Source organism: Sceloporus undulatus, chromosome 3 (assembly GCF_019175285.1).
Source record: "Sceloporus undulatus isolate JIND9_A2432 ecotype Alabama chromosome 3, SceUnd_v1.1, whole genome shotgun sequence".
Classification (NCBI taxonomy): Eukaryota; Metazoa; Chordata; class Lepidosauria; order Squamata; family Phrynosomatidae; genus Sceloporus; species Sceloporus undulatus.
In genome coordinates, this window is record NC_056524.1 from 2,830,913 (window position 1) to 2,856,117 (window position 25,205).

The 25,205-nt window shown below is 44.3% G+C and overlaps 1 protein-coding gene across 1 annotated transcript in view; it reads left to right on the forward strand.

The window, feature by feature from the left end:
* LOC121926566 (disintegrin and metalloproteinase domain-containing protein 21-like) overlaps positions 1–24,530 on the forward strand; it is a 46,402-nt gene extending 21,872 nt beyond the window's left edge. Inside the window, exons 13-21 of the mRNA XM_042459635.1 lie at positions 1,219–1,308; positions 3,454–3,646; positions 5,025–5,130; positions 8,038–8,221; positions 12,328–12,405; positions 14,716–14,827; positions 17,149–17,242; positions 18,596–18,695; positions 24,201–24,530. Coding sequence (XP_042315569.1) covers positions 1,219–1,308; positions 3,454–3,646; positions 5,025–5,130; positions 8,038–8,221; positions 12,328–12,405; positions 14,716–14,827; positions 17,149–17,242; positions 18,596–18,695; positions 24,201–24,218 — 975 coding nt within the window. The 3' untranslated portion in view covers positions 24,219–24,530. The remainder of the gene's footprint in view (positions 1–1,218; positions 1,309–3,453; positions 3,647–5,024; positions 5,131–8,037; positions 8,222–12,327; positions 12,406–14,715; positions 14,828–17,148; positions 17,243–18,595; positions 18,696–24,200) is intronic.
* Positions 24,531–25,205: the final 675 nt, after the last annotated feature.

The following is a 25,205-nucleotide window of genomic DNA, read 5'->3' on the forward strand; positions in this document are numbered from 1 at the left end:
TGGGACAAGAAAGGAGAAGCCCCCAGAATTTTTATTTTTAAAAAATTAAATTTTTAAAATCTTTTTTAAAAATTCTTTAAAAACATCACATTTTAACCAAATCTTCACACTATATGTATAAATACATATAGGCCCCATTCCCACTTACAGATAAATCAGTGTGCGACCTGAAATCAGTGCTGGCCAAAAGGCAAATTTAAATCGATTCCAGTCCGCATCTTGCACGGAATCGATTTATTGGAAAAGACGCAGAAAAGATCAGTGTCAAAAAGACATGGGTTAAATGCGTCTGGCACATGGCCTCCCTCTTGGAATCGCTTCAGCACTTCAGTTTAAGTGGAAACCAGGGTCGCTTGAACCGGTTCAAACCAATTTGTGATCTGGTTTAAAAGGTAGTGGGAATGAGGCCATACATTTAGGTTGTGCACATGACATTGTAATTAGAAAGTGTAATTTTAATTTTGCTCATTGCTTATGTCACAACTTCTTATTAGCATTACATTCGGTGGTATATGGGAATTACGATTTATGAGTAACGTTAATGCAAAATAATATATTATTAAGTATTCTCTATGGTGTGAAATGGGAGGAGGTCAATGGAGGGGGGACATCATGAGTTACCACCCGGGGGACACTGATGTGTAAACCATGAGGTTTCCTCACATTTTCTCCTCCCTCTGTAGATTTCCAGTTTATTTCTCCCTTTAAATGTCTTGACCGAGGGTTAGACCCATCACGGTGTCATGATCTGAGTGTTGTAATAGCACTCCTGGAGACCGGGTTTGAGTCCCTGATCAGCCATGGAAAAACGCTGGGTGACCTTTGGCAAGTCTAAGAAGCGAGGAGAACATATATGGCACCTTTCTAAGGTGATGTCCGTGCCTCGAGGTTCATTTCTTTTCACCTGAGGAATAGACAAAGGGGCTTATAGCCCTAAAAGGGCCAGGCCCTGAGATCTGGGATCCCTAATATAGAGGACATTGTGACAGTATAGAGGACAGTTCCAAGAAAGAAAGGGGCAAGGAGGGGGTATGGTTTTCTTTTCAATGTGTTTTTCTGTACCAGTCCACAGAGGACTATTTGACAAAGAAGGTTTGGTCTGGTGGGATTTAGGAAGAAGACTAGGCGATGAGGGTATACAGAGGGTCCTCAGCCTCGGATGTTTAATCCCGGGTCCCCAGGGCGAGTGTTTAATCCACCATTCATCTTCACTGACAGGCCTGCCAAAGGAACGGCTGTTGCCTACAGAACTGTACCTGGAGTCCGAATGCCAGCTGCTCTCATGGAAAGTGTTGTGAGAGATGTAAGGTAAGCTCACAGCCATGGTTCATTTCATGTTCCTGTGTCTGCGTTTCAAACACTTTGGGCTTCATTTGTTTTCCCTCAAAGAAAACTCTTTAGTGGGATCCCTGGGACGGAGGAGCCACTGCTGTTGGCAGGAATTGCAGGCTCAAACTGTAGTTGAGGAAATGTCTATGACGTCTCCGGACATTATCATGGCACCCAAGCACTGAATTTTTGCGAGGCCAATGGTTTGTCCATTGCAAATGCATTCTCCAAGCAACCCAAGAGGCAACCGTATATGCGAACATCATGCCATGGCCAATCTAGAAATCAAATAGATGGCATAATCAAAGCAGAAGATGGAGAAACTCAATCTTTGCTGCAAAAGCAAGACTAGGAGGAAATTATGGTACAGACAGTGAACTGCTAATATCAAAAATTAGAGTAAAGCTTACCGTATATACTTGACTATAAGTTGAGAAATTTATGCCCCAAAATTGACCCTAAAATTCTGGGTAGACATATAAGGGTCAATACACCAATAGTGCTTAGATAGGTCCTAAAGCAAGCAAGCCAATGCCCCAATCCCCATTTATCACCAATCCCTTCCCCCTCTAATCCATTTTGCAAAACCTTGCTTCTTATGGAAAAAGCTCTCCATTTAAAAACCACTTGCTTCCTTTCTCGATCCGATGTTAAAACCTCTCCTCCAGCCCCTGGGAATCATTTGGGAGAGGTCCAGAGAAGGAGAAAGAGGGACAGAAGTGGTATTTCTCCCTTTCCATCCGTCCTTACAGCCCTCTAAATTTTACCCTCGACTTATCCAAGGGTCATATCAAAACCCAGGATTTTGACTCTGAAACCTTCCCTCGACTTATACATGAGGCTGACTAGTACACACGTATAGACAGTAAATACACTAATCTCACCAGTGTGCTAAAATACAACCTAAAGAGCATTCCCAGAGAAAAATATAAAAATAGATTTGATCTATTAAGCCTAAATAATCAGAAACAGATGGCAAACCAATACAGCTGCTTCAAGCTACAAGGAAAAAATCTGCTCTAATTCTAACTAAAATCTGTCAGCAAATACGGAAAATGTCTAATTAACAATTAGCCTTTTGGCTGAAGAGCAGGGTATAAATAAATATTATTATTATAAATATTAAAACAAAACAATGGCCCACAGATTGGAAATGACTGGATTTTCAAAACTCATCTTCCAAGAAAATCTGGAGCCCTTCAGAACAATGCCAGTCAGCTGTTTAAATGTGTCCCACTGTGCCAACCTTTATTGCTAGCATAAGCTGCTCCCCTTGACATCAGAACGATGTGCCAGCCATGGTATTACCCCTAAGTGGCCTTTTTTTTCGGTTTCAGGGGGAGCAACTTGTGCCACCGGCAGCAACAGTAAGCAGAAGAGAGGGATGCATGGGTGAACACCTGCCCAGCATAGCAGTGCCCAGGTAGCGGAGGGAGTTCAGGGGAAGCTTCAGGGCCAGAATACTCTGGGCTGCTTCCAGACTATTCTAGCCAGAATAGACATGGCCAGAGGTTTTGCCAGTCACCAGACACTCCAACCATTCTATACTCCCAACAGATCATTTACAGTACTTTATTGCATTTACTACCCATTGCACGCTTACTTATACTTTCCCATAATTTATCTAATACATTAGGATAGGGAAGTGTCTGCCTTATGAGGAAAGACTCAGGGAGCTGAGTATGTTTAGCCTGTAGAAGAGATGGTTAAAAGGTGATATGATAGCCCTGTTTAAGTATTTGAAGGGATGTCATATTGAGGAGGGAGCAAGCTTGTTTTCTGCTGCTCCAGAGAACAGGACACAATGGAGCAATGGATGCAAGCTCCAAGAAAAGAGATTCCAGCTCAACATTAGATGGAACTTCCTGAGAGTAAGGGCTGTCCGACACACTCCTTCCTCGGAGTGCAGTGGAGTCCCCTTCTTTGGAGGTCTTTAAACAGAGGCTGGATGGCCATCTGTCAGGGGTGCTTTGATTGAGAGTTCCTGCATGGCAGAATGGGGTTGGACTGGATAGCCCTTGGTGTCTCTTCCAGTTCTACAATTCTATGTAATGCAACAGCCTTCCCCCTCCAGCAAAAGTGATGCAGCCACTCTGTTCAAGACCATCTGCTTCTTTCCCACAGTTTGTGAATGAAGGGATGCTCTGCAGAGAAGCCACCAACAAATGCGACCTGCCGGAGTACTGCACCGGGGGTTCTGGCAGCTGCCCAAAAGACACGTACAAGCAAGACGGGACGCCGTGTGGGACCAACAACAGTTGCTACTTAGGGGAGTGCCTTGACCTTCACTTCCACTGCAGAACTCTCTTCGGCAAAGGTTAGGTCATTGCTTCTCACTTACATAGGGAGATGGGATAATTTAATCTAGCCTACTTTCTTTTAGCCAGAAGGTGGATGCAGAGTGGAGGGTGAGTCCTGGCACTGCAATGACTGCAATGACTTTGAGGGAAGGAGGAAGATAACTAAGCAAATAACAGGCCCTATCTGCACTGGCCAGAATACATATAACATCCCAAAGTATTCTGGACCTGGAGCTGTCCTGACCTCCCTCCATTTCTTTCTCTGTCTCTCCATGCTAAGTGGCATATTGCCCCCATCCTTTACTTAAGTGGACTGCAGCTCCCATAATCCCACAGAAAAAGCAGGGCACAACTTTTTAAAAAGGTAACAGTTCTGTGAGAGGGAATCCCAAGACCACAATAAAATGGCAGAGGAGAGGATAAAACACAGAAACAGCCTTAAATACAAAGCCAAAAAAATGAATTATTAAACTCCAGGGATGTTCAAGTCCCATTAAATACAATGGTATAGTAAAACGGTGTCCCTTAGATAAAACGGCAAAATCAAGGTTTGCTATTTGGAATTTATATATATATATTTAAATGATATTTGTAAGACATGGATGGTTGAATCTATGGATAAAGAATCCACACTGTACCTATTTTGTATTATAGAGCTAAAATGGTGCAGTGGTTTGGGCATTGGCTTAGGAATCTGGGAAAACAAAGTTTGAATCCCTTGGCCATGAAGACCCAATGGATGCCCTTCATCAAGTGCCACTCTCTCAGCCTCAGAGGAAGGCAAACTTCCTCAGAATAAATCTTGCCAAGAAAACCCAATGGGTGATGATAGGGTTTCCATAAATTGGAATCAACATGAAGGCACATGACAATGGAACCAGCATGGTGCAGTGGTTCCAGGGCTGGGCTAGGGCTGCGTCAACACTGCAGAATTAATGCAGTTTGACAATGCTTTAACTGCCTTGATTAAAAGTTATGGAATTCTGGGACTGTTGTAGTTTTGTGAAATATCAATCCATGGTGGGTAAGAAATCATCACCATTGTTGTTGTTGTTGTTTAGCTTTCTCTATCAGAAAGCTCTGGTACCACAGCAAACTACAAATCCCAGGATTCCATAGAATGGAGCCATGACAGTTAAAGCAGGTTCAAACTGTTTTAGTTGAGAGGCTGATGGCTGACTTAGACATCTGAATAAATTCAACTGTGCATTACAACGATTTGGACATGTTGATCATTTACATTTGGCCTGCAACTCCCAGAATTTCCCAGCCTTCGGAAAAAGATGGTCTTGTCTTTTTTTTTTGAGGTGTATGTATGTATGTCCGTTGACTTTGTTTCTGACCGGTGCTATCTTTCTTTCCTCCAACCCCTGATTCTGCGCCTCCAATGTTCAGATGCAAAACCTGCTCCACTGAGTTGCTACAAGGAAGTTAACATGAGAGGAGACCGGACCGGCAACTGTGGCAAGGCTGACCTGGAATACAAGAAATGCAAAGAAGAGTAAGTCCCACTTAGGGGCAGGGGGCCTGGCTCCCTGATCTTACTATGGGAAGGAGCTCATTGTCTGCCGGAAGGAGCTGATAACAGCATCTTCATAGAACCATGGAATCCTGTTGTCTCATGATGTGTCCAAAGTATGACAGTCTCAGTTTAGTAAATTTGGCTTCTAGAGAGAGGTCAGGCTGGATTTCCTGCTCTAAAGCCTCTTGAGTCTCGCTCTCAGAGAAAGGTGACATATTGTTTTAATGTGTATGGTTTTTAAGGGCTTTTATCTTTTAATTGTATTCTATGTTTTAAACAAATAATTTGTTCTAATATTGCAATAGTTTTATTCTTTTTTAATTGTCACTTTTGTACATTTTTCATTGTACCTGTGTTAGTTTTTAGTTGCACGTTTTTATACTGTAAGCCGCTTTGGCTCCCAGTTTTGGGAGAAAAGTGAATACCAATTCAAATAATAATATCATATAAATAAAATGAAGGAATGGATGGATGGATGGATGGATGAATAATACATAAATGGATATATAGACTCATAGAACCATAGAGCTGGAAGAGACCACCAGGTGCCATCCAGTCCAATGCCCTACCATGCAGGAAAACACCATCATAGAATCATAGAGTTGGAAGAGACCCCAAGGGCCATCCAGTCCAACCATACACATTAAAATTAGCAGTGGTTAAACCCCTGCTAAAAAAAACCTCCCTAGACCTCCTGACTTATAATAACTACTGGCCTATATCGCTGCTGCCATTTTTGGGGAAGGTGATCGAGAGAGCGGTCGCCTTCCAGCTTCAATCAATCTTGGATGAAATGGATTTCTGGACCCATTTCAAACCGGCTTCCGGGCGGGCTATGGAGTTGAGACTGCCATGGTCGCCTTAGTCGATGATCTCCGTCTGGGCATGGACAGGGGAAGCGTGTCCCTGTTAGTGCTTTTGGACATCTCAGCAGCTTTCGATACCATTGACCATGGTATCCTTCTGGAACGCCTGGGGGAGTTAGATATCGGGGGCACTGTGCTCCAGTGGCTCCATTCCTATCTCTCGGGCAGATTCCAGATGGTGCAGCTGGGGACGTTTGCTCTGATAGGAAGGCGCTTACATCTGGTGTCCCTCAAGGAGTGATTCCCATGCTATTTAACATTTACATGAAACCGCTGGGAGAGATCATCCGGAGACACGGGGCGCGGTGTTATCAGTACGCTGATGACACCCAAATATGTTTCTCTGAGTCCCCAACTGATGCAGTGACTAGGGATGGCATCTCTCCTCTAAATGCCTGCTTGGAGTCAGTAATGGGCTGGATGAGGGAAAACAGACTCAGTCTGAATCCAGAGAAAACGGAAGTACTGGTGATAGGTTCCCCGGATCTGGGTGGTGAGATTTGTCATCTGGTCCTGAACAGGGTCACGCTCCCCTTGAAGGACTCGGTCCACAGCTTGGGAGTGCTCCTGGACTCGTCGCTCCAGCTGTCTTCTCAGGTGGATGCGGCGGTCAGGAGTGCTTGTTATCAGCTTCGGTTGATACGCCAGCTGCGCCCCTACCTGGATCAGAGGAAGCTTGAAACTATAGTACATGCTCTGGTAACCTCTCGATTGGATTTCTGTAATGTGCTCTACATGGGGCAACCCTTGTACCAAACCCGGCGGCCTATTTGTTTCTGGGCTCAATACAAGGTGTTGGTAATGACCTATAAAGCCCTAAATGGCTTGGGCCCAGAGTACTTGGAGGACCGCCTCTCCCCATATAATCCGCCCCGCACACTCAGGTCAACAGGGATGAAATTGTTGGAGGTCCCAGCGACACGCTATGCGAGGATCTCACAAAGGGCATTCTCTATCCTGGCCCCCAGATCTTGGAATAGTCTCCCAGATGAGCTCCGCTCCACCACATCTTTAGCTCTTTTTAAAAAGAACCTGAAGACGTATTTCTTTTCCCAAGCCTTCCCACCATGAAAAATCATTTTTCCCTTACCCCTTTTCATTGATGACCCTGGAATGTATATATCGACTTCCCCTTCTATCTGGCCCTTTTGTTGTTAATATTACTGTGTTGTTTTTAATGCTGTTTTTAATTGATTTTATTGGAATGTTTTTATATATAATTGTTTGCCGCTTTGATCAAAATTTTGGAAAAGCGGGTTACAAATAAACTATATTATTTTTATTATTATTATTATTATTATTATTATTATTATTATTATTAAAGACCCCCAAAGAAGAGACTCTTCCACTCTCTGAGGAAGGAGCGTGTTCCACTGTCGAACAGCTCTTACTATCAGCAGGTTCCTCGTAATGTTTAGGTGGAATCTCTTTTCCTCTAGTTTGCATCCATTGCTCCGGGTCCTATTCTCTGGAGCAGCAGAAAACAAGTTCGCCCCATCGCCAATATGACACCCTTCAAATACTTAAACAGGGCTATCACATCATCTATCAATCTTCTCTTCTCTAGATAACCCATATGGATGTGGGCAATACTCCTGGTTACTATTTCAGCTGGAATACAACCCAAAAAAAATGGTACGTCAGGAGAGCATAGCACACAGGCAATTAGGGGAATGCCCCCTTGACCCTCTCATACTTGTTCACCCCTTTTACAAGAAGTCATGCCTTCCCAGAGGTTGGCATTGCAGGTGAATGGTTATTGCTCCCTTTCCTTAGGATGACTCCAAATTTTTAGCACCCTGACCCCTTGCTTCAAAATCATTGCTGTATAGGAATGCTTCTGACAAAGGCCCTCACAGCCATCAGCTGCTATGCATTGCCTTTGGTGGAACACACTTCGATGTTCCTTCAAAGCTGGCTCTGAGGGAAGCATTAAGGTATCCCAGAGTGGTCTTTGGTTTCTCACAGCCAGAGTGAAGAAGGACCCCTTCAGACTTTTACATCCTTTCTTTTCTCTCAGGGATGTCTTTTGCGGAAGGATCCAGTGTATCAACGTCAAGAAGATCCCAATAATTTCAAACAAGCAAGGTGTAATCCAGACACCCACGGGCAATATCTTGTGTTTGGGTACGGAGTTTCACGAAGAGGAGGAGATGTATGATGTCGGAGCAATAAAAGATGGATCGGCCTGTGGTCCTGGCAAGGTAACATAATTTGGATGGTTAGCATCTGTCTGTGTGCAAATAGAGATGGGACATGTGGGTTGGGCATTCACAGATTTTAGAATCATAGAATCGTAGAGTTGGAAGACACCACAAGGGCTATCCAGTCCAACCCCATTCTGCCATGCAGGAACTCATAATCAAAGCATCTTTAACAGATGGCCATCCAGCCTCTGTTTAAGGACCTCCAAAGAAGGAGACTCCACTACACTCCGAGGAAGGAGTCTGTTCCACTGTCAAACAGCCCTTACTCTCAGGAAGTTCCTCCTAATGTTGAGCTGGAATCTCTTTTCCTGTAGCTTTCATCCTTTGTTGTGGGTTCTTTTCCCTGGAACAGTAGAAAACAAGCTTGCTCCTTCCTCCATATGACATCCCTTCAAGTATTTAAAGAGGGCTATCATATCACCTCTTAACCTTCTCCAGGCTAAACATCCCCAGCTCCCTAAATCCTTCCTCATAGGGCTTGGCTTCCAGATCGTTCACAATTTTAGTTGCCCTCCTTTGGACACGATCCAGTTTCTCAATGTCCTTCTTGAATTGTGGTGCCCAGAACTGGGCACAATATTCCAGGTGGGGCCTGAGCAAAGCAGAATACAATGCTCCAAACTGAATTGGCAGCAAGTTCCCATTTGCAGTTGGTCAAAAAAAGGACTGGTTCTTTTGAAAAGACACACTGAAATCCCAGTTTCCAAAAGAACCAGGTTAAGGAAGATTTGAGCCCCCTCCCTTTGGAATTCGGGTCAGGAAAAATTGGCACAAGTGTGAACTAGCACCTTTTAAACCAGTTTGCAAATGGCTTTATAAAGTAGTGTGAACAACCCCTAGGACTGGCTGAAGTACCCCTCATATTGGTCTTGAACTTGGTGCCCCACATAGTTGGAACATTGTGCTCTCTCTGATTCTCTTTATGATTATTCTTATTATTATTTGGATCATCTAATATAAATAACCAGGTTAAGATGCTGCTTTTAAGTCAAGCCCAAAGCCTCATCAAATTAAAATAATTTCATCTTGCACACATGGATGTGCCTTGACCTCTCTAAACAGATTATTTCCAGAAAACTGGAACTGGCACAGTTACGGACTTGGCACCTCTTATTATGCACCATCCTAAAACAAGTGTGGGTGTTGTGCAGCCCTCGAGATGTCGTTGGACTGCAACTCCCAGCAGCCCCTAACTACCACAGAAATAGGAATATCTGGGTTTTGTTGTTTGTTTGTTTGATTGGTTGTTGTTTTTTAATGCTAAATCTACCTAGATGGGGAAACTTTATAAGATTGTTCAACTGTTCATGTGGTCGCTGGTGTACCTAGTATATTTGACCAGGTCATGGATCATTTCTTAATGGCCTTTACCTTCTCTTTAAAAGCCATGGCTTTTGGTGGGCATGGGCTGCTGCTACCATGCCATGTTGTTTCTGGGTTTGCTGGAGCTGTTGGCCAGGCAGGAAAGAGACTCTCTTTCCAATCCAGCAAGCAAAGCCACCAGACACAGACAGCAGTCCCCTCCCACCATTATGCTTGGGGGTCTCCTGGGGGTCTTCTGGTGCAGTCCACACTCCCCGCCCTCGACTAGTGATGCCCCCATTGCATCTCATAAGGGTGTTGTTGTTTTTTATTATTTATTTATAAAACACATATACCAAAAACATAACATACATATATACACAAAACACAAAACACAATAACATAACAAAAAAGACGTCAACAACAAAATGAAAAGACATAATAGCTTTCCATTATCTATTAGTCATATTCTAGATTCTAAACCAAAACTTACATCAATTATTTTATACTTCCTGGGTGGTCTTTACCACTCTTATTTGTTTATATCCATTTCTTTCCTCTCATCTGGTGTGTATTTATCTTAAGTGTCCTTTTGACAAAAGAAGTAAGTAAAGAAATACAAAGAAAATAAGAGTCCACAGCCTGCAAATTCCTCTTTACTATCTATCAATGTGAAATGTTATCTATAACATAATTACCTATATTAGGAGAAGTTAATATTCATAGCCTTTCTAACCTTTCTGACATATTTAATAAATAAATAAATAATAAAGTTTTTATTTTTATCCCGCTCCTTCCTACGATCAGGGCGGCTTACAACATAGGTTAAAAACAACAATACATAAACAATATAAAAATACAAATACATCAAGGTAGACCATATAATCAATAAAAATAACAGGTTAAAAGCCCCTTAGCCCAACCTCTTGGCCACGGAAGAGGAGGGAGGCCCACAGGATTTTAGTCGGGGAATGCCTGTTGGAACAGGAAGGTCTTTAAGTCCTTCCTGAATTGGGCCAGGGTGGTAGATGAGTGGAGCTCGGTGGGCAGCGTGTTCCAAAGGGCTGGGGCAGCCGTGGAAAATGTCCTCCGTGTGGTGGAGGATAATCTAGCCCCAGGTACCTTCAGTAAATGCTGCCCAGACGTTCTGAGGGTGCGAGGCGGAATGTACAGGGAGAGGCTGTCCTTTAGGTATCCTGGGCCCAAGCCATTTAGGGCTTTATAGGTAATCACCAACACCTTATATTGAGCCCGGAAGCGAATGGGCAGCCAATGGAGATCTTTCAGTACCGGTGTTATGTGGCTAGTCCTACATACTTATTTATTTTTCTCCATATATTTTTCTACACATAGCCATTCTTTTTCCCTTTCATTTATTGCCTCTGTTTGGGCATTCTTTAGTCAAGCGGTTAGGATATCCATTTCCATTGCTTCAAGCAATTTATGAAGCCATTCCTCTTTTGTAGGTATTGTAGGTTTTTTCCATTGTTTAGCATATATGATTCTTGCTGAAGTTACCATGTATAAGATTATTCTTCTATATCTCTTTTCTATATCTTATAGAAAAGATAAAGATAAGGGTGTTGTTTTTAATGGTCCCAGTCCTTTGCGTAACAAGACTATTCATGTAGGCCCCCTGACTTTCACTCCATCTCTTTCTCCTCCCCACAATTCCCTGCCACCTGCTTCTTGTACTGCCTTGCCTACAGAAAGGCAGTACAAGGGGTCATGCTTTCACATTTTGTTAGGCTTAGCAAAGACATTACAGTCACCCCTCCTAACTCACAGATCTGAGATCTACGACCTCAAAAATCCGCAGAGGGTTGACCTCTGCTATTTTCAACGGGGCGCGCACCTGGCACACATACATGAGCGCGCACCCCATTGAAGCCTATGGTGCTTGAATATGTGTGAGCCTCTGTTTTCACAGGGAGGGTCCAGAATGGATCCCCCTCAAAAATGGAGGGCCAACTGTACAGTAATATGGATTTCTGCATTTTTCCTACAGCTGCTTTTCCTTCTGAAATGTTGTGTCTTTCCCAGAAAAGGAAGACAACGGAAACAATATTAGAAAAACACAAACTCTTTGACAGAGTGGAACAGGCATAGCCACAAATATTCCACATGCTATGGGCCAAGTCTCCATTACTTAGATTAAAGACAAATCCTTATGGGCTCTTCACATTTGCTGGGGTTAGGGATGCAAGACCCCCACAAAAGTGAAAGAATCACCATTAAAAAACATTCTTAAAAAAAAAAAAAGAACCTGAGATAACAGCTCTTTGGGAATCTCTAGGTCCTTCAGCACAACTCTGTGGTCAACATCTATTCTATGGAACTTGACCACTGAATTGTGCCTAGAGAAGTGTTCTCTCAAGGAGTCTCTAGGTCTTCTAGCACAGCTTCTATCAAATGTTGGCCATAAAGTCATGCTGGAGTACTTAAAGGTTCCTAGAGATAATATATTAATCAAATCCGTGGATAATCAAAGATGCAAAAGCCAAAGCTGCAAATGGGGAGGGCTGACTGTAATTCAGATTTCTTTGCCATTTGGAGAGGCACCTGGGATGGATAAATATATTATAGAATGGTTTGCTAAACATCCCTTTTGCTGAAGTTGCCTTTTTCTCCCATTTGATATTACAGCAATAGCTCATTCTTTATTGACCGGATAAAGATCTTTATGATTAGATAATAAAAACAGAATAACAGAGTGTAATTCAATCAATGTTCTGATAGTCATCAGATTCCCATTTCTGCATGTGTTATTTAATTAAATTATTTATACCTTCATTTTCTAGATATGTGTAAATAGATCATGTGTCAGTCGGACAATTCTGAATTATGACTGTGATTTCTCAAAGTGCAACCACCAAGGCGTAAGTAGCAAAGATGCGAACTAAGCGGTCTATTAAGTTGCTTCTGTTTTGGTGGCATCCCTCTGTTGCCTTCCCAGCTCCTGAAGATGGTTTATTGGAGTTGGTCTCTCTAAAACCAACGCACACACACACCCTAAAACCTTGCAGAAGTAAATTGTAAGGGAATCCACTCCTTTGGGGTTCAAGATTGACGTTTATAATAGAGGTTAGAAAACACCAAAAGGAAAATTAAAACAGGGTTGGAAAAATCATGCTTGAATGAACGGAATAGGTTGTTTTTGTTGATGCTGACTTTTAAAATTTTTGCTGCATGTTGATGGTACAGTAAAACATTTCAGATATTTTATCAAAAAAAATGCTGCAAAATATTTTTCTTGGAGACCGCCAAGATACTGAAGGGAGAAAGCTGGCAGCACCATCTTTGAGGATTCCTTGCCTAAGAAAACCCTCTGAAATTCATGGGTCGCCATAAGTCGACAGGCAACTGGGAGGCACATGCACACACACACACACACACACACACTTCTAGTCCCCCCCCTTTCCCTTTCAATGTCTCCTTTCACTCTTTCTTAAAAATAACATCTTTCCTTGAGTCTCTCTCTCCAATCTATTGCCTATCTCCATTACTGTTTATAGCATGGTTGATGGCCAATTGAGGAAGAGAATAAAAGCATCTGAGCTTGATTCATAGATGTACAGGAAGAGCCATGGTTACCCTCAGTATCCCTGAAGATCAGAAATGATGGCCATTTAAAGATGACTGCCATGTCACCTCTCAATTTGCTCCAAGCTAATATTCCTGGTCCCTTAAATCATTCCTCGTTGGCACTGAGGTAGACTTGAGTCAATTGACTCGGGCTTAAGTCAGACTTAAGTTGCTTTAATGACTTGGACTTGGCTTGGCAAAAACGATACACTGACTTGACTTGACTTGAGACTTGTATATTTTTAGTGACTGACTTGCTGTGCCATTCATTTTAAGCAGCAGGCAAAACCTGCCCCCAAAGTGCAGGGTGCATTTTTCAGAAGTAAACAGCAAATGTGTTAGGCAGTGGGCTTAAGGCAGAATCATAGAATCCTAGGGTTGGAAGAGACTCCAAGAGCCATCCAGTCCAACCCCATTCTGCCATGTAGGAAAACTCAATCAAAGGATCCCTGACAAATGGCCATCCAGCCTCTGTTTAAAGACCTCCAGGGAAGGAGACTCCACTACACTCTCAGGAAGGAGTGTGTTCCACTGTCGGTCAGCCCTTACTCTCAAGAAGTTCTTCCTAATATTTTGGTGGAATCTGTTTTCCTGGAGCTTGCATCCATTGTTTCGAGTTCTAGTCTCTGGAGCAGCAGAAAACAAACTTGCTCCCTCCTCTATATGGCATCCCTTCAAATACTCAAAGAGGGCTATCTAATCATCCCTTAATCGTCTCTTTTCCAGGGTAAACATACCCAGCTCCCTAAGTCTTTCTTCATAAGACATGGTTTCCAGACTCTTAAACATTTTGGTCACCCTGCTTTGGACATGCTGCAATTTTTCAACATCCTTTTTGAATTGTGGTGCCCAGAATCCTTTGAAAGCTTTTCATGTGCAGCAGCGACAGGCTGCCAAGCGACCTCAACCCTCACTTCAAGCCCATTGCCTAATGTGTTTGCTGTTCCTCTCTGAGAAATGCACCCCTGTGTTAAAAGTTGGCTTGAGACTTGACTTGAAAGTGTCTTGCAAGGACTTGAGACACGGCTTGAGGCTTGAATGTAGAGTCTTGAGATGTGACTTGAGACGTGGACTAAAAGACTTGAATACATCACTGCTCATTGGATTTGGTTTCCTGACCTTTTACTATATTAGAATCATAGAATCATAGAATCGTAGAGTTGGAAGAGACCACTGGGGCCATCCAGTCCAACCCCATTCTGCCGTGCAGGAAATCCAAATCAAAGCATCCCTGACAGATGGCCATCCAGCCTCTGTTTCAAGACCTCCAAGGTCTTTAAATCTTGTTTGCTTTCTTTTGGAAAGAATATGATCCAACTTGTCAAATCCTTTTTGAATTGTAGTTCCCATAACTGCACACATTCCAGGTGAGGCCTGTCCAAAGCAGAATAGAGTGGTGCTATTACTTCCCTTGAACTGGTTGCTAAACTCCTATTGATGCAGCCTAGAATTGCATTGGCCTTTTTTGGCTGTTGTACCACACTGTTGACTCATGCTTAGTTTGTAGCATATTAAGACCCCAAGACCAAGATAATCAATTAATATGGGAAAAGGGAGACCAATCCACTCCCTTATGTGCTGCTCGACTACTTGATGTGTTTCAGGTGTGCAATAACAACAAGAATTGCCATTGTGCTTATGGATGGGCTCCTCCATACTGTAGCAGTCGGGGATTCGGAGGAAGCATTGACAGTGGGCCCCCTCCAGAACAAATCAGTGAGTATCACAATATCTTGAGTTATCCTGGGTTCCCTCACTCTTCCATCAGCTTCCCTGTTGTTGCCCCAAAGGCATGCCCTTTGCATTCATTTTTTGTGCCTGCTGCAAAGGATTCATCATCTCTCACCAAAGAAAGGTTGAATAACCTAGGCAGTTTACATTTTGAGACTTTGGCTCTAAGTCTGATGAGAGCACATGGGAAAATGCTGCTTTACACACTGCGTAGCAAAATTGGCTATGGCTGTGGCAGGGGTCATGAAAGACCCTTGGAGACCCTTGCCGGGCTCCCACAAAGGATAGGAGCCACATGCCACTGTCACAGCTGGAAGGATACCAAGTTCAGTGATCCAAAGATTCAGTAGTTATAACTCAGAAAACCTTTATTAAAAAACTATCAATCCAAGCCCATTCCCATGCCACCCCTTTGTAGTTGTGAAACAACCTTGAATAATCTTGACTCAAGCTCGCCTCCCTTCCATTGCTATCTCAGCATCTGTGTCTGAGATCACCATGTTTCAGCAATGCTGTTTTTCATGTATAAGCCAGACTCCCATCATATTATGGCAGGCAAGGTGCACATGCAACTCATCATGACATCCGCATAAGCTTTCACAAGGCAAATGGGATTCAGAGTGGTCCAAACATACATTAGGATTGCCCTGCGGGATCCTGTAAGTCCCCTCCTGCATGCCAGTTGGTAGAGATCTTGGTTGCTACTTCAACACGCGTCGCCCAGAAAAGTGCCATCCCTGAGGTCTACCTACCCCATTTGAGTTATTTGCTGAAAGAAGGGCTGGAAGGTCACCAAAGACCTCCATTTCTGGCAGTGAGGGTTCCTTCAGGGACTGAAGGCCAGGGCCATATGGAACTGCTAGAGCAGAAACAGCCCTTTGGGCTCTAGAACGGAGCTGGACATAGGCAGATCAGAGGTCATCATTGCAAAGGAGGACAAGGAGCTGCAAAATGTAGGGTATTCAATACAAAAGTAGGGCGTTAGAAAACAAAAGCTAAAAACACTCATAGGCCTCATTCCTACTGCCTTTTAAATTGAATCGTGAATCGGTTTGAACCAATTCAAACAACCCTGGTTGCCACTTAATCTGAATAGGTGAAGCGATTCTGAGAGGGGTGCCATGCACTAGACCCATTTAACCCGTGTCTTTTTGACGCTGATTTTTTTCAGCTTCTTTGTAAATCGAATGTGCAAAAGTGAGAACCACATGCAGATCAGAATTGATTTAAATTTCCCCTTCGGCCGCTGGAACCGAATCGTTTTTAATTGACTCATTCACGAATGGGAACCACAAGTGGATTATTTTAGAGGGGGAAAATGCGAGCGGGGCAAATGTAGTTGGAGAAAATGTGATCAGGGCAAATGCAGTGGGAACCATGCTCCGCTCTTCTCCATCAATTCAGATTGCACACTGATTTATTTGTAAGTGGGAATGGGGCCATATAAATATAAATTCATGCTTCTTGGTCATGCTCAAAATGGAAGACATTTTTAAAATTCCTCCTGGACAGAAGGCTGAAATGTAGGACATGTCCTGAAAAAAGAGGACATCTAGTCACCTTGGCTGGGAAGATAACAGGACACCCAGAGTCCCATGGGAATTGTGCAAAGGGAAACATGTGGCTCACCGGCTGTATGCAGCCTTCAAGGGACCTAGTGAAGTCTCTGGGACCTCAAGACCTTGGGACACACACCCTTAAAATTTGACTGGAAAAGTTGTTTTGCAGCCCAGCCTCCCCTCACACACAAACACATCTTAAATATGAAACCATTCTGTATAAGATCATCCCATGCTGATTCAGGGTGCTCCCCATATCTATAACAGTTAACCCTATCCCCTAAAAACAGCCAGAAGTGTCACATTGGGACTTCTAGTTACCAAAATGGCCCTCCAGAGCTCTGAAGGAGCCAAAATCTGCCAGTGTGGTCCCCCAGGATCAGGAGCATGCCTACCCTTAGTGCAAAGTATAAAAACCAGTGGCTGACTGTCCCTAACTACAAAGTGATGCACACATTAGATCCTTCAGATACATGTCCACTCAAGTCCTTCGTGCAAATTTTTTCCATGATTGTTACCTGCAAACACATTTCATACCTCTCCAAGGGTTCAAATGTTTGCAGACTGCCCACTTGGCTGTCAAACATGAACACTGCATCAAATGCAAAGTAGCTGACATTTGGAGAGATCCTGGAGCCCAGAGGTATGCAAGAGGTATTCGAAAAACACCCCCAGAAACCCTCTTTCCAGGCCTGTGAACAGAGGTGACCTCTCTTTTTTGCTTCTTCTGCTCTCCTTTTTTTCCAGAATCCAAAAAAATGCTAATGCTAGGTTCACTGCTTGGGGTGGCCTTGCTTTTGGTGACTATTGGTATAATGACTAAGAAGTATATATATGCTTGGTAAGTAACATTTCCTGCATTCTCCATATAGAAAAGTCCCTGGCCATCTCAGTATTCTCTTCCTGAAAACAGTTTGCGTAGAGGACAAATCACAGAAGTGTAAAATTGGACAGGACTCAAAGTGCCATCTAGTCTAGCCGCCAAGTTTGCTGTGCTCCCTGGCAGTTTGGGCTTATTCTCCATTCAAACCCGAGTGTGCTCTGTTCCCTGACAGTTGTGCCTTCTTCTGTACGAAAGAAACCCCAACCGTGCCCTCCTACAGTACTGTTTCCCAGATGATTTTATTCCAAAACATGTTTTCAGGTGACAGCGGCGGGTGGGTGGACTTTTACCCAAAATGCTGGGGGTCCCAGGAGGGCACCCACAAATTGATATGTTTTAGAGGGAATTTTAATAGCTCACATGAAATACCTTGTCTGGGGCAATATTCAGCCTTGGGATCTTAACCCTTGTTATACCGGCTCCAAATCACACAGAACTCCAGAGGCATTTCCAAATAGGTTTTGCAGTTTTATTAAGAAAATAATGAACACATGCAGAAGCAAACACATGCACATGCGCACATAACAAGAACTAACAAAGGAAAGGGGGGAGAATGTGAATAGTGGGGGCCTTGCTAACGGTGATACTGTACCAATATTGAAGCTTGGTTCAACTCGATGGACATCTGGAATGGATAGGTTTCAGTAGCCACCTTGGCATGTGAGGCAGCCGGCTTATTGAGGAGCCTAGTAGAACCAACAGAGTGTCTGCACAGTCCCAAACTAGACCAAACTGCTAGCATGCAAGCACTGATATAGGTACTCAAAATCATGTCTTGGGGCAGTAATTTCAGAATGAATGGATTAACTAAATGGTTTCCTAGGTGGAGAAGAATGCTTGAGAGACTAAGGAAAATGCTAGGACAATTGGTGTGAATATCTCAGACAAAGGAAATCTTGCACTCTTGAAGAAGTGTCCTCAGTCTGAGTATGCACAGACAGTCCTTCTCCTTCGATCTCCTTCAGCCAAAATCCCATCATCGCCCTCCATAGACAAAAGGGATTGTGCCGATGCCTTGGTTGATCTCACTGTGGCGGCGGGTGCCTTTGCTTCCTCCCTTGCTGGAGCCAGCCAGATTCCCAAATATAATATTGCCAGGTTTCCGCCTTGGAGTCATCTTTCCAAGTCACCCACTGCAGTGTCCCTTTTAATATTAAATTGATATCAGAATTGAGGGGTGATTGGGGCCTGAGTTTGGGGTAACGGGGCACCTTTTAATACAACAGCAGATCCAGAGAAGGTGCTGCAGTTTTTGTCATTTGATAAATGAGGATAGACGGTATGTTGACCTCTTATTTTTCTTTTTGGCAGGAGTAGGTTTGGAATGAGACAAAAACTATCTCCAGAGCCAATGTATTCTTCTCCAGAAGAAGATTCTTCTCCAGAAGGGGATTCTGCTCCAGAAAATTCCGTAAGTGTCTCCAAGTTCTTTTCCAAAAGGTTCTTCTATGTCACTTCTCAAAGGCTGGCCCTCCCCATCTCTCCCAATCCTTTGACAATGTCTCTGCTGTCTGGGATTGGTGGAAATGGAAATCCAAAACATCTGGAGAGCCAAAGTTTGAGAAGTGTTATTGCAGAAGAGCTTCTAACCCAGGCTTCCCATTTCCTTTAAGAAGAAGAAGAAACCCACCAAGAAATACAAATACAGAAGCAATGCCTAATACTAAACAAAATATTGGGAAGCTTCCTGAAGAAGAGTGTCTTACACTACAGGTCAAAAGGCAGAGTACAATTGTTCTGTCTTTTCCTCATTCATAGATATTTTTGTGTGTGTGTGTGTGTGTGTGTGAAGAATAAAGGTAGGAAAAACAATAGAAATCTGTAGGAGGGTGACAAGTGGAAGGTGGGACCCTCCCAAACCCCTGTATAAATCAACAAACAGGCCTCCCATCGTCTTGTCCTCCTTGTTGTTGTTGTTGTTATTATTATTATTATTATTATTAACCTTTATTTTTATTATTATTATTATTAACCTTTATTTATGAAGCGCTGTAAATTTACACAGCGCTGTACATGCAATCTTTTTAGTTAGACGGTTCCCTGCCCTCAGGCTTACAAGCTAAAAAGACATGACACAGAAGGAGAAGGGAGTGGTGGAGGGAAAGGGTAAGAGGTCCAGCAGTTCCTCTCAACCTCCGAGGTCTGGACCAAGGCAGATGGACTGGAGGGAGGGCAAGGCTTCATAATGGATGGTTAATCATTATCCAGAGAAAATACATAATCACAAGTAGGATAATACATATACAGTACATAGGAATACAGGAAATGGATCGATAAACAGCCAACAACAGAACATCAGATAGTAAGCGACAATTATGCGATGGCTGGGAAAGCTTCTCTGAATAGGATGGTTTTCAGCTCCGTTTTGAAGCTGGTTAAAGAAGTGATGGCTCTTGCTTGTGGAGGAAGAAGGTTCCAGGAGTGAGGGGCAGCAAGTGAAAAGGGGCGAATCCGGGATGGGGCAGAGGAAATCCTGGGCTGAGACAGGAACCCTTGACTACCAGAACGGAGGGCCCTGGTGGGAAGGTGAAGAGAAAGAAGGTCTGATAAGTAAGGAGGGGCCAGTCCATGGAGGGCTTTGAATGTCGACAGCAGGAGCTTATACTGAATGCGGAAAGGGAGAGGGAGCCAGTGAAGGGATGCCAACACAGGAGAGATGTGGTCAGAGCGGTGGGTGGAAGTGATAATGCGTGCAGCTGAATGCTGGACAGAGATTAAAGGACGGAGGTGAGAAAGAGGAAGCCCAGCCAGGAGGACATTACAGTAATCAAGTCGTGAGATCACTAGGGCATGGACCAGGATCTTGGCAGTAGAGGCGGAGAGATATGGTCGGATTTTGGCAATATTGTACAAAAAGAATCTACAAGCCTTGGCTGTGGTCTGGATCTGAGGGATACACGACAGAGAAGAGTCAAAGATAAAGCCAAGACTGCGGGCTTGCTGGACTGGTTGAATGGAAATGTTGTCCACAGAGACAGAAAAGGAGTGTTGAAGGTTGGGCTTAGGAGGAAAGACAAGGAGCTCCGTCTTGGACATGTTGAGCTTCAAACGCCGATGGCGCATCCACTGCGAGACAGCTGTAAGGCAAGATGAGACTTGCTGTTCAAGCCTTGGAGAAAGGTCAGGGGCAGAAAGATACAGCTGGGTGTCATCGGCATACAGATGGTAGGAAAAACCAAAAGAGCTGATGAGTTTTCCTAAGGACAGTGTGTAGAGAGAAAACAGAAGGGGACCCAGAACAGAGCCCTGGGGAACTCCAACAGAGAAGGGAACAGGAGAAGAAGTCAGACCCCCTGCAACTACTGCAAAAGATCTGCCAGACAAGTAAGATCTAAACCAGTCGAGAGTAGAGTCTGAGAACCCAAGGTCAGAGAGTATGTCAATTAGGAGACAGTGATCAACAGTGTCAAAGGCTGCAGACAGATCGAGAAGAATGAGAACAGAGTAAAGGCCATTAGCCTTGGCCTGTAAAAGGTCATTCGAGATCTTAGTGAGAGCTGTCTCTGTAGAATGCCTTGGGCGGAAACCAGACTGAAAGGGATCAAGGATGGAATTGGCTTCAAGAAACTCAAGACAGCGCGAATAGACAACCCGTTCCAAAACTTTAGAAAGAAAGGGGAGAAGAGAAATCGGACGATAGCTAGACAGAGAGGAGGGGTCAAGAGAAGGTTTTTTCAGAATTGGGGAAATGAGAGCATGTTTGAAGTCCGAGGGGAAGGAGCCTGTAGAGAGAGAGAGATTGAAGATATGGAGGAGCGAGGGCAGAAAGGAGGGAGCTATAGAGATTAGAAGACGAGTAGGAATAGGATCAAGAGGACAGGTAGCAGGTTTGGAAGAGTTCAGAAGTGTAGAGAGTTCATCCAAAGAGGCAGGAGGAAAGACAGAAAATTTGTTAGGCGAAGGTGATAGAAGATTAAGAGCAGAAGAAGAATCAGGAGGGACTATCTCAGAGCGAATAGTGGTAATCTTAGAGATGAAATAGTTAGCAAAGTCATTAGGAGAGAAAGATGAAGAGACAGGAGGAGAGGGAGGTTTAAGCAAAGTGTTGAAGATGGAGAACAAACGCTGTGGGTGCCTCTCATTGGCAGAGATCAATGATTTGTAATAATTCTGTTTAGCCATAGAGAGGGCGCGTGAGAAGGAAGAAAGAACAAATTTGAAATGGATAAAATCAGCACTTTATAAAGTGCTGTAAATTTACACAGCGCTGTACATACAATCTTTTTAATTGGATGTTTCCCTGCCCTCAGGCTTACAATCTAAAAAGACACAACACAAAAGGAGAAGGGAGTGGTGGAGGGAAAGGGGATGAGGGCCAGCAGTTCTTCTCTACCTCCGAGGCCTGGATCAGGGGAGAGGGACTGGAGGGAGGGCTTGGCTTCCTAATGGATGGTTAATCATCTTCCAGGGAGGCCTGTTGGAGCTAGGGTTGCCATAAGTCAGGACCTCCAAACTGGGACAAATGTGGGACAAATGTAGGACAACCTTTTCAAATGTAGGACACTTTTATAAAAATGGAGGACATGGGGGAAATGCTGGTTTTTAAAAAATATATATAGGGTTAGATAGAAGGGGGATTAAATAAGGGGGTTTGAGAAAGGGGGGTATAGAAGGAGGGCTAGATGGGGTACCTAGAGGGGGTTAGGGAGGAGTAAGATAGAGAGGAGTTAGAGGGGGGCTTAGAAGAGACTTAATTAAGGGAGTTAGATAGAGGGGGATTAGATGGGCTTAAATTCTAAAGCACCAGAGTTGTTCTCTCTGCAGGGCTCTCAGACTACATACACACTGCAGAAATAACCCAGTCTGACAGTACTTTAACTGTCCTGGATCAATGCTATGGAATTCTGGGAAATGTAGTTTGTTGTGGCTCCAGAGCAGAGCTCTGCTTGTTCAGTGCCAGGAGCTGATTTGCCTGTGTAGTTTGGCTATCTGTGAATTTCACAAACTGCTCGGATTCCCAGTGATTGGGTGGTATATAAATAAATCCTATTATTATTATTATTATTATTAAATAAGGGGGTTAGAGCAGTGGTTCCCAAACTGTGTCCTTTAAGAGATTTTGGACTTCAACTCCCAGAAGCCTCAGACATGTTACCCAATAGTCTGAGATTCTGGGAGCTGAAGTCCAAAATTACTTCAAGAGCACAGTTTGGAGATCACTGGGTTAGAGAGAGGGGAGTTTAGATGGAGAAAAGGAGGTAGATAGAAGGGGGTTAGAGAGGGCTCAGTTAAAGTGGGGTAACAGGGGGAGAGGGAGTCAGAGAGAGGGTTAGAGAGGAGAGGGGGGGTGTTTGGGGGGCCTTGGGGAGGGGGCTTCCAATGTCCAACGGGGGCGATCCTGGGGGGAGCCTGGGGCCCAGGAGGGGCCTGGAAGGTGCCCTCTTGCCTCTCCTGGGTGCCAGCCCCTTCCTCCTCTTCTGAGCCTTGCCGAGGCTCTTCCTCCTCTTCCTCTCCGATGGCTGGGTCCCCTTTAGTGAGGCAGCTCTCCTGGCGCTTCAGAGCCCCTTCCTTGCAAGAGCAGGAGGAGGAGAAGGGCTGGGGGGCAGGGGTTCCAGAAAAGGGCCCTTTCCTCCCCTCTCCCAGCGGCCTGCCTGGATGGGCAGGGTCCACTGCTGCTGCCTGCCTGACCCTGCTCCTCCTCCTGGTGCCTTGTTGCCCTGCCTGACTAAGCCTGCTCCTTGGGAGGGCTGGCCAATAGGGGCAAGGCAGAGCAGCAGAGCCCTCCCCTGCCAGCTCCAGCCCTGGCTGTTGCGCTCATCACAAGATAGGGATGCAGCAAGGCCAGGAGCCGGGCAGAATTGAAGAGGGCGTGACGGGACCGGGAATGCCCCCTAGAAAGCGGGGGAGTCACGCCTCCCACCGGGTTATGGCAAGCCTAGTTGGAGCTAGCCTGCCTCTTTAGTAGGATAATACATATAAATACATAGCAATACAGGAAATGATTCAATAAAACAAAAGAATATCAAATAGTAAGCAACAATTATGCAATGCCTGGGAAAGCTTCTCTGAACAGGATGGTCTTCAACTCCGTTTTGAAGCTGGTTAAAGAAGTGATGGCTCTTGTGTCTCGCGGGGGAAGAAGGTTCCAGGAGTGAGGGGCAGCAAGTGAAAAGGGGCGAATCCGGGATGGGGCAGAGGAAATCCTGGGCTGAGACAGCAGACCTTGACTACCAGAACGGAGGGTCCTGGTGGGAAGGTGAGGAGAAAGAAGGTCTGATAAGTAAGGAGGGGCCAGTCCATGGAGGGCTTTAAACGTTGACAGCAGGAGCTTATACTGAATGCGGAAAGGGAGTGGGAGCCAGTGAAGGGATGCCAAGACAGGAGAGATATGGTCAGAGCAGTGGGTGGAAGTGATAATGCGTGCAGCTGAATGCTGGACAGAGATTAAAGGACGGAGGTGAGAAAGAGGAAGCCCAGCCAGGAGGACGTTAGAGTAATCCAGTCGTGAGATCACTAGGGCATGGACCAGGATCTTGGCAGTAGAGGCGGAGAGATAAGGTCGGATTTTGGAAATCTACAAGCCTTGGCTGTGGTCTGGATCTGAGGGATACACGACAGAGAAGAGTCAAAGATAAAACCAAGACTGCGGGCTTGCTGGACCGGTTGAATAGAAATGTTGTCCACAGAGACAGAGAAGGAGTGTTGAAGGGTGGGCTTAGGAGGAAAGACAAGAAGCTCCGTCTTGGACATGTTGAGCTTCAAATGCCGATGGCCTACTAATTCTGAACATACTGTATATACTCATGTTTAAGCCTAGAAATTTAGGTTTAAAAAGTGACCCAAAAAAACCTGAGCCGAGATATCCACGCGTCAGTGTAAGTACTATATTTTAACTCATATTATATATAAGTATATGGTGAAAGGCAAGAGGGTCGTTCAGCATCCCAAGAGGGATCATTCTCATTTGTTGTTTTAGGAATTGACTGAAAGCTAACCATCAGCAGGTGGCATCCTGTCCTACTCTGCGTAGGACCATTTGTCCGGCAAGAGACATGTGAAGGAAGGTCCATGCGAAGGTCACTGGAGAGGAAGGAAGGAGGAAGCTCATTCTGCCAGCTGCCTTTGCGCTCACCAACCCATCTATGCATGCTCTCTCTTTGTCTCTGTGTCTGGTCTTCTGCTCCTGAATTTCTATTTACTTCCTTCCCTCTCTCCATCGGGTTTTAGACAAAGCATCTTGGACTCCTTGCATGAAATTCCCATTGCTGTCTCTCTCTGGCAGGAGTTAGCCCTGCAGCTCCATAAATATACTACATCTATCACCCTACCTTGAGAGTCCCACGGATCTGTTCTGTTTTAAAACACTGTGTGTGTGTGTGTGTGTGTGTATTATATATCTGGCCTCCTTCAAAGATATATGGAGCCATGGCAGTTAAAGGGGAGAGTTCCTGCATGGCAGAATGGGGTTGGACTGGGTGGCCCTTGTGGTCTCTTCAAACTCTATGATTCTAAGAAAGCAGAGTCAAACTAATAATAGCTATCATGTAGAGATCACGTTCCTGGACAAATCCATCTGGAGAAAAGGTCTATACCAGCATCTTTTCCATGTTTTCCACGTGGTTCTATTTCTCCAAAAATTGTACTTGTACAGACTTTGTGCACATGGATAGAACAATATTAATAGATTAGAAAGCTGGGCCAAAGCTAACAAAATGAATTTGAACACAGAGAAATGTAAGGCACTGCACATAGGCGGGGGAAAAAAGAAATGCATAGATATAGGATGGGGAACACCTGGCTGAATGAGAGACTTCTATGTGTGAAAGGGATCTAGGAGTCCTATTAGACCAAAAGTTGAACATGAGTCAACAGTGTGATGTGGCAGCTAAAAAGCCTAATGCGATTCTAGGCTGCATCAATAGAAGCATAGCGTTTGGATCAAGGTAAGGAACAGTGCCAGTTTATTCTGCCTTGATCAAAA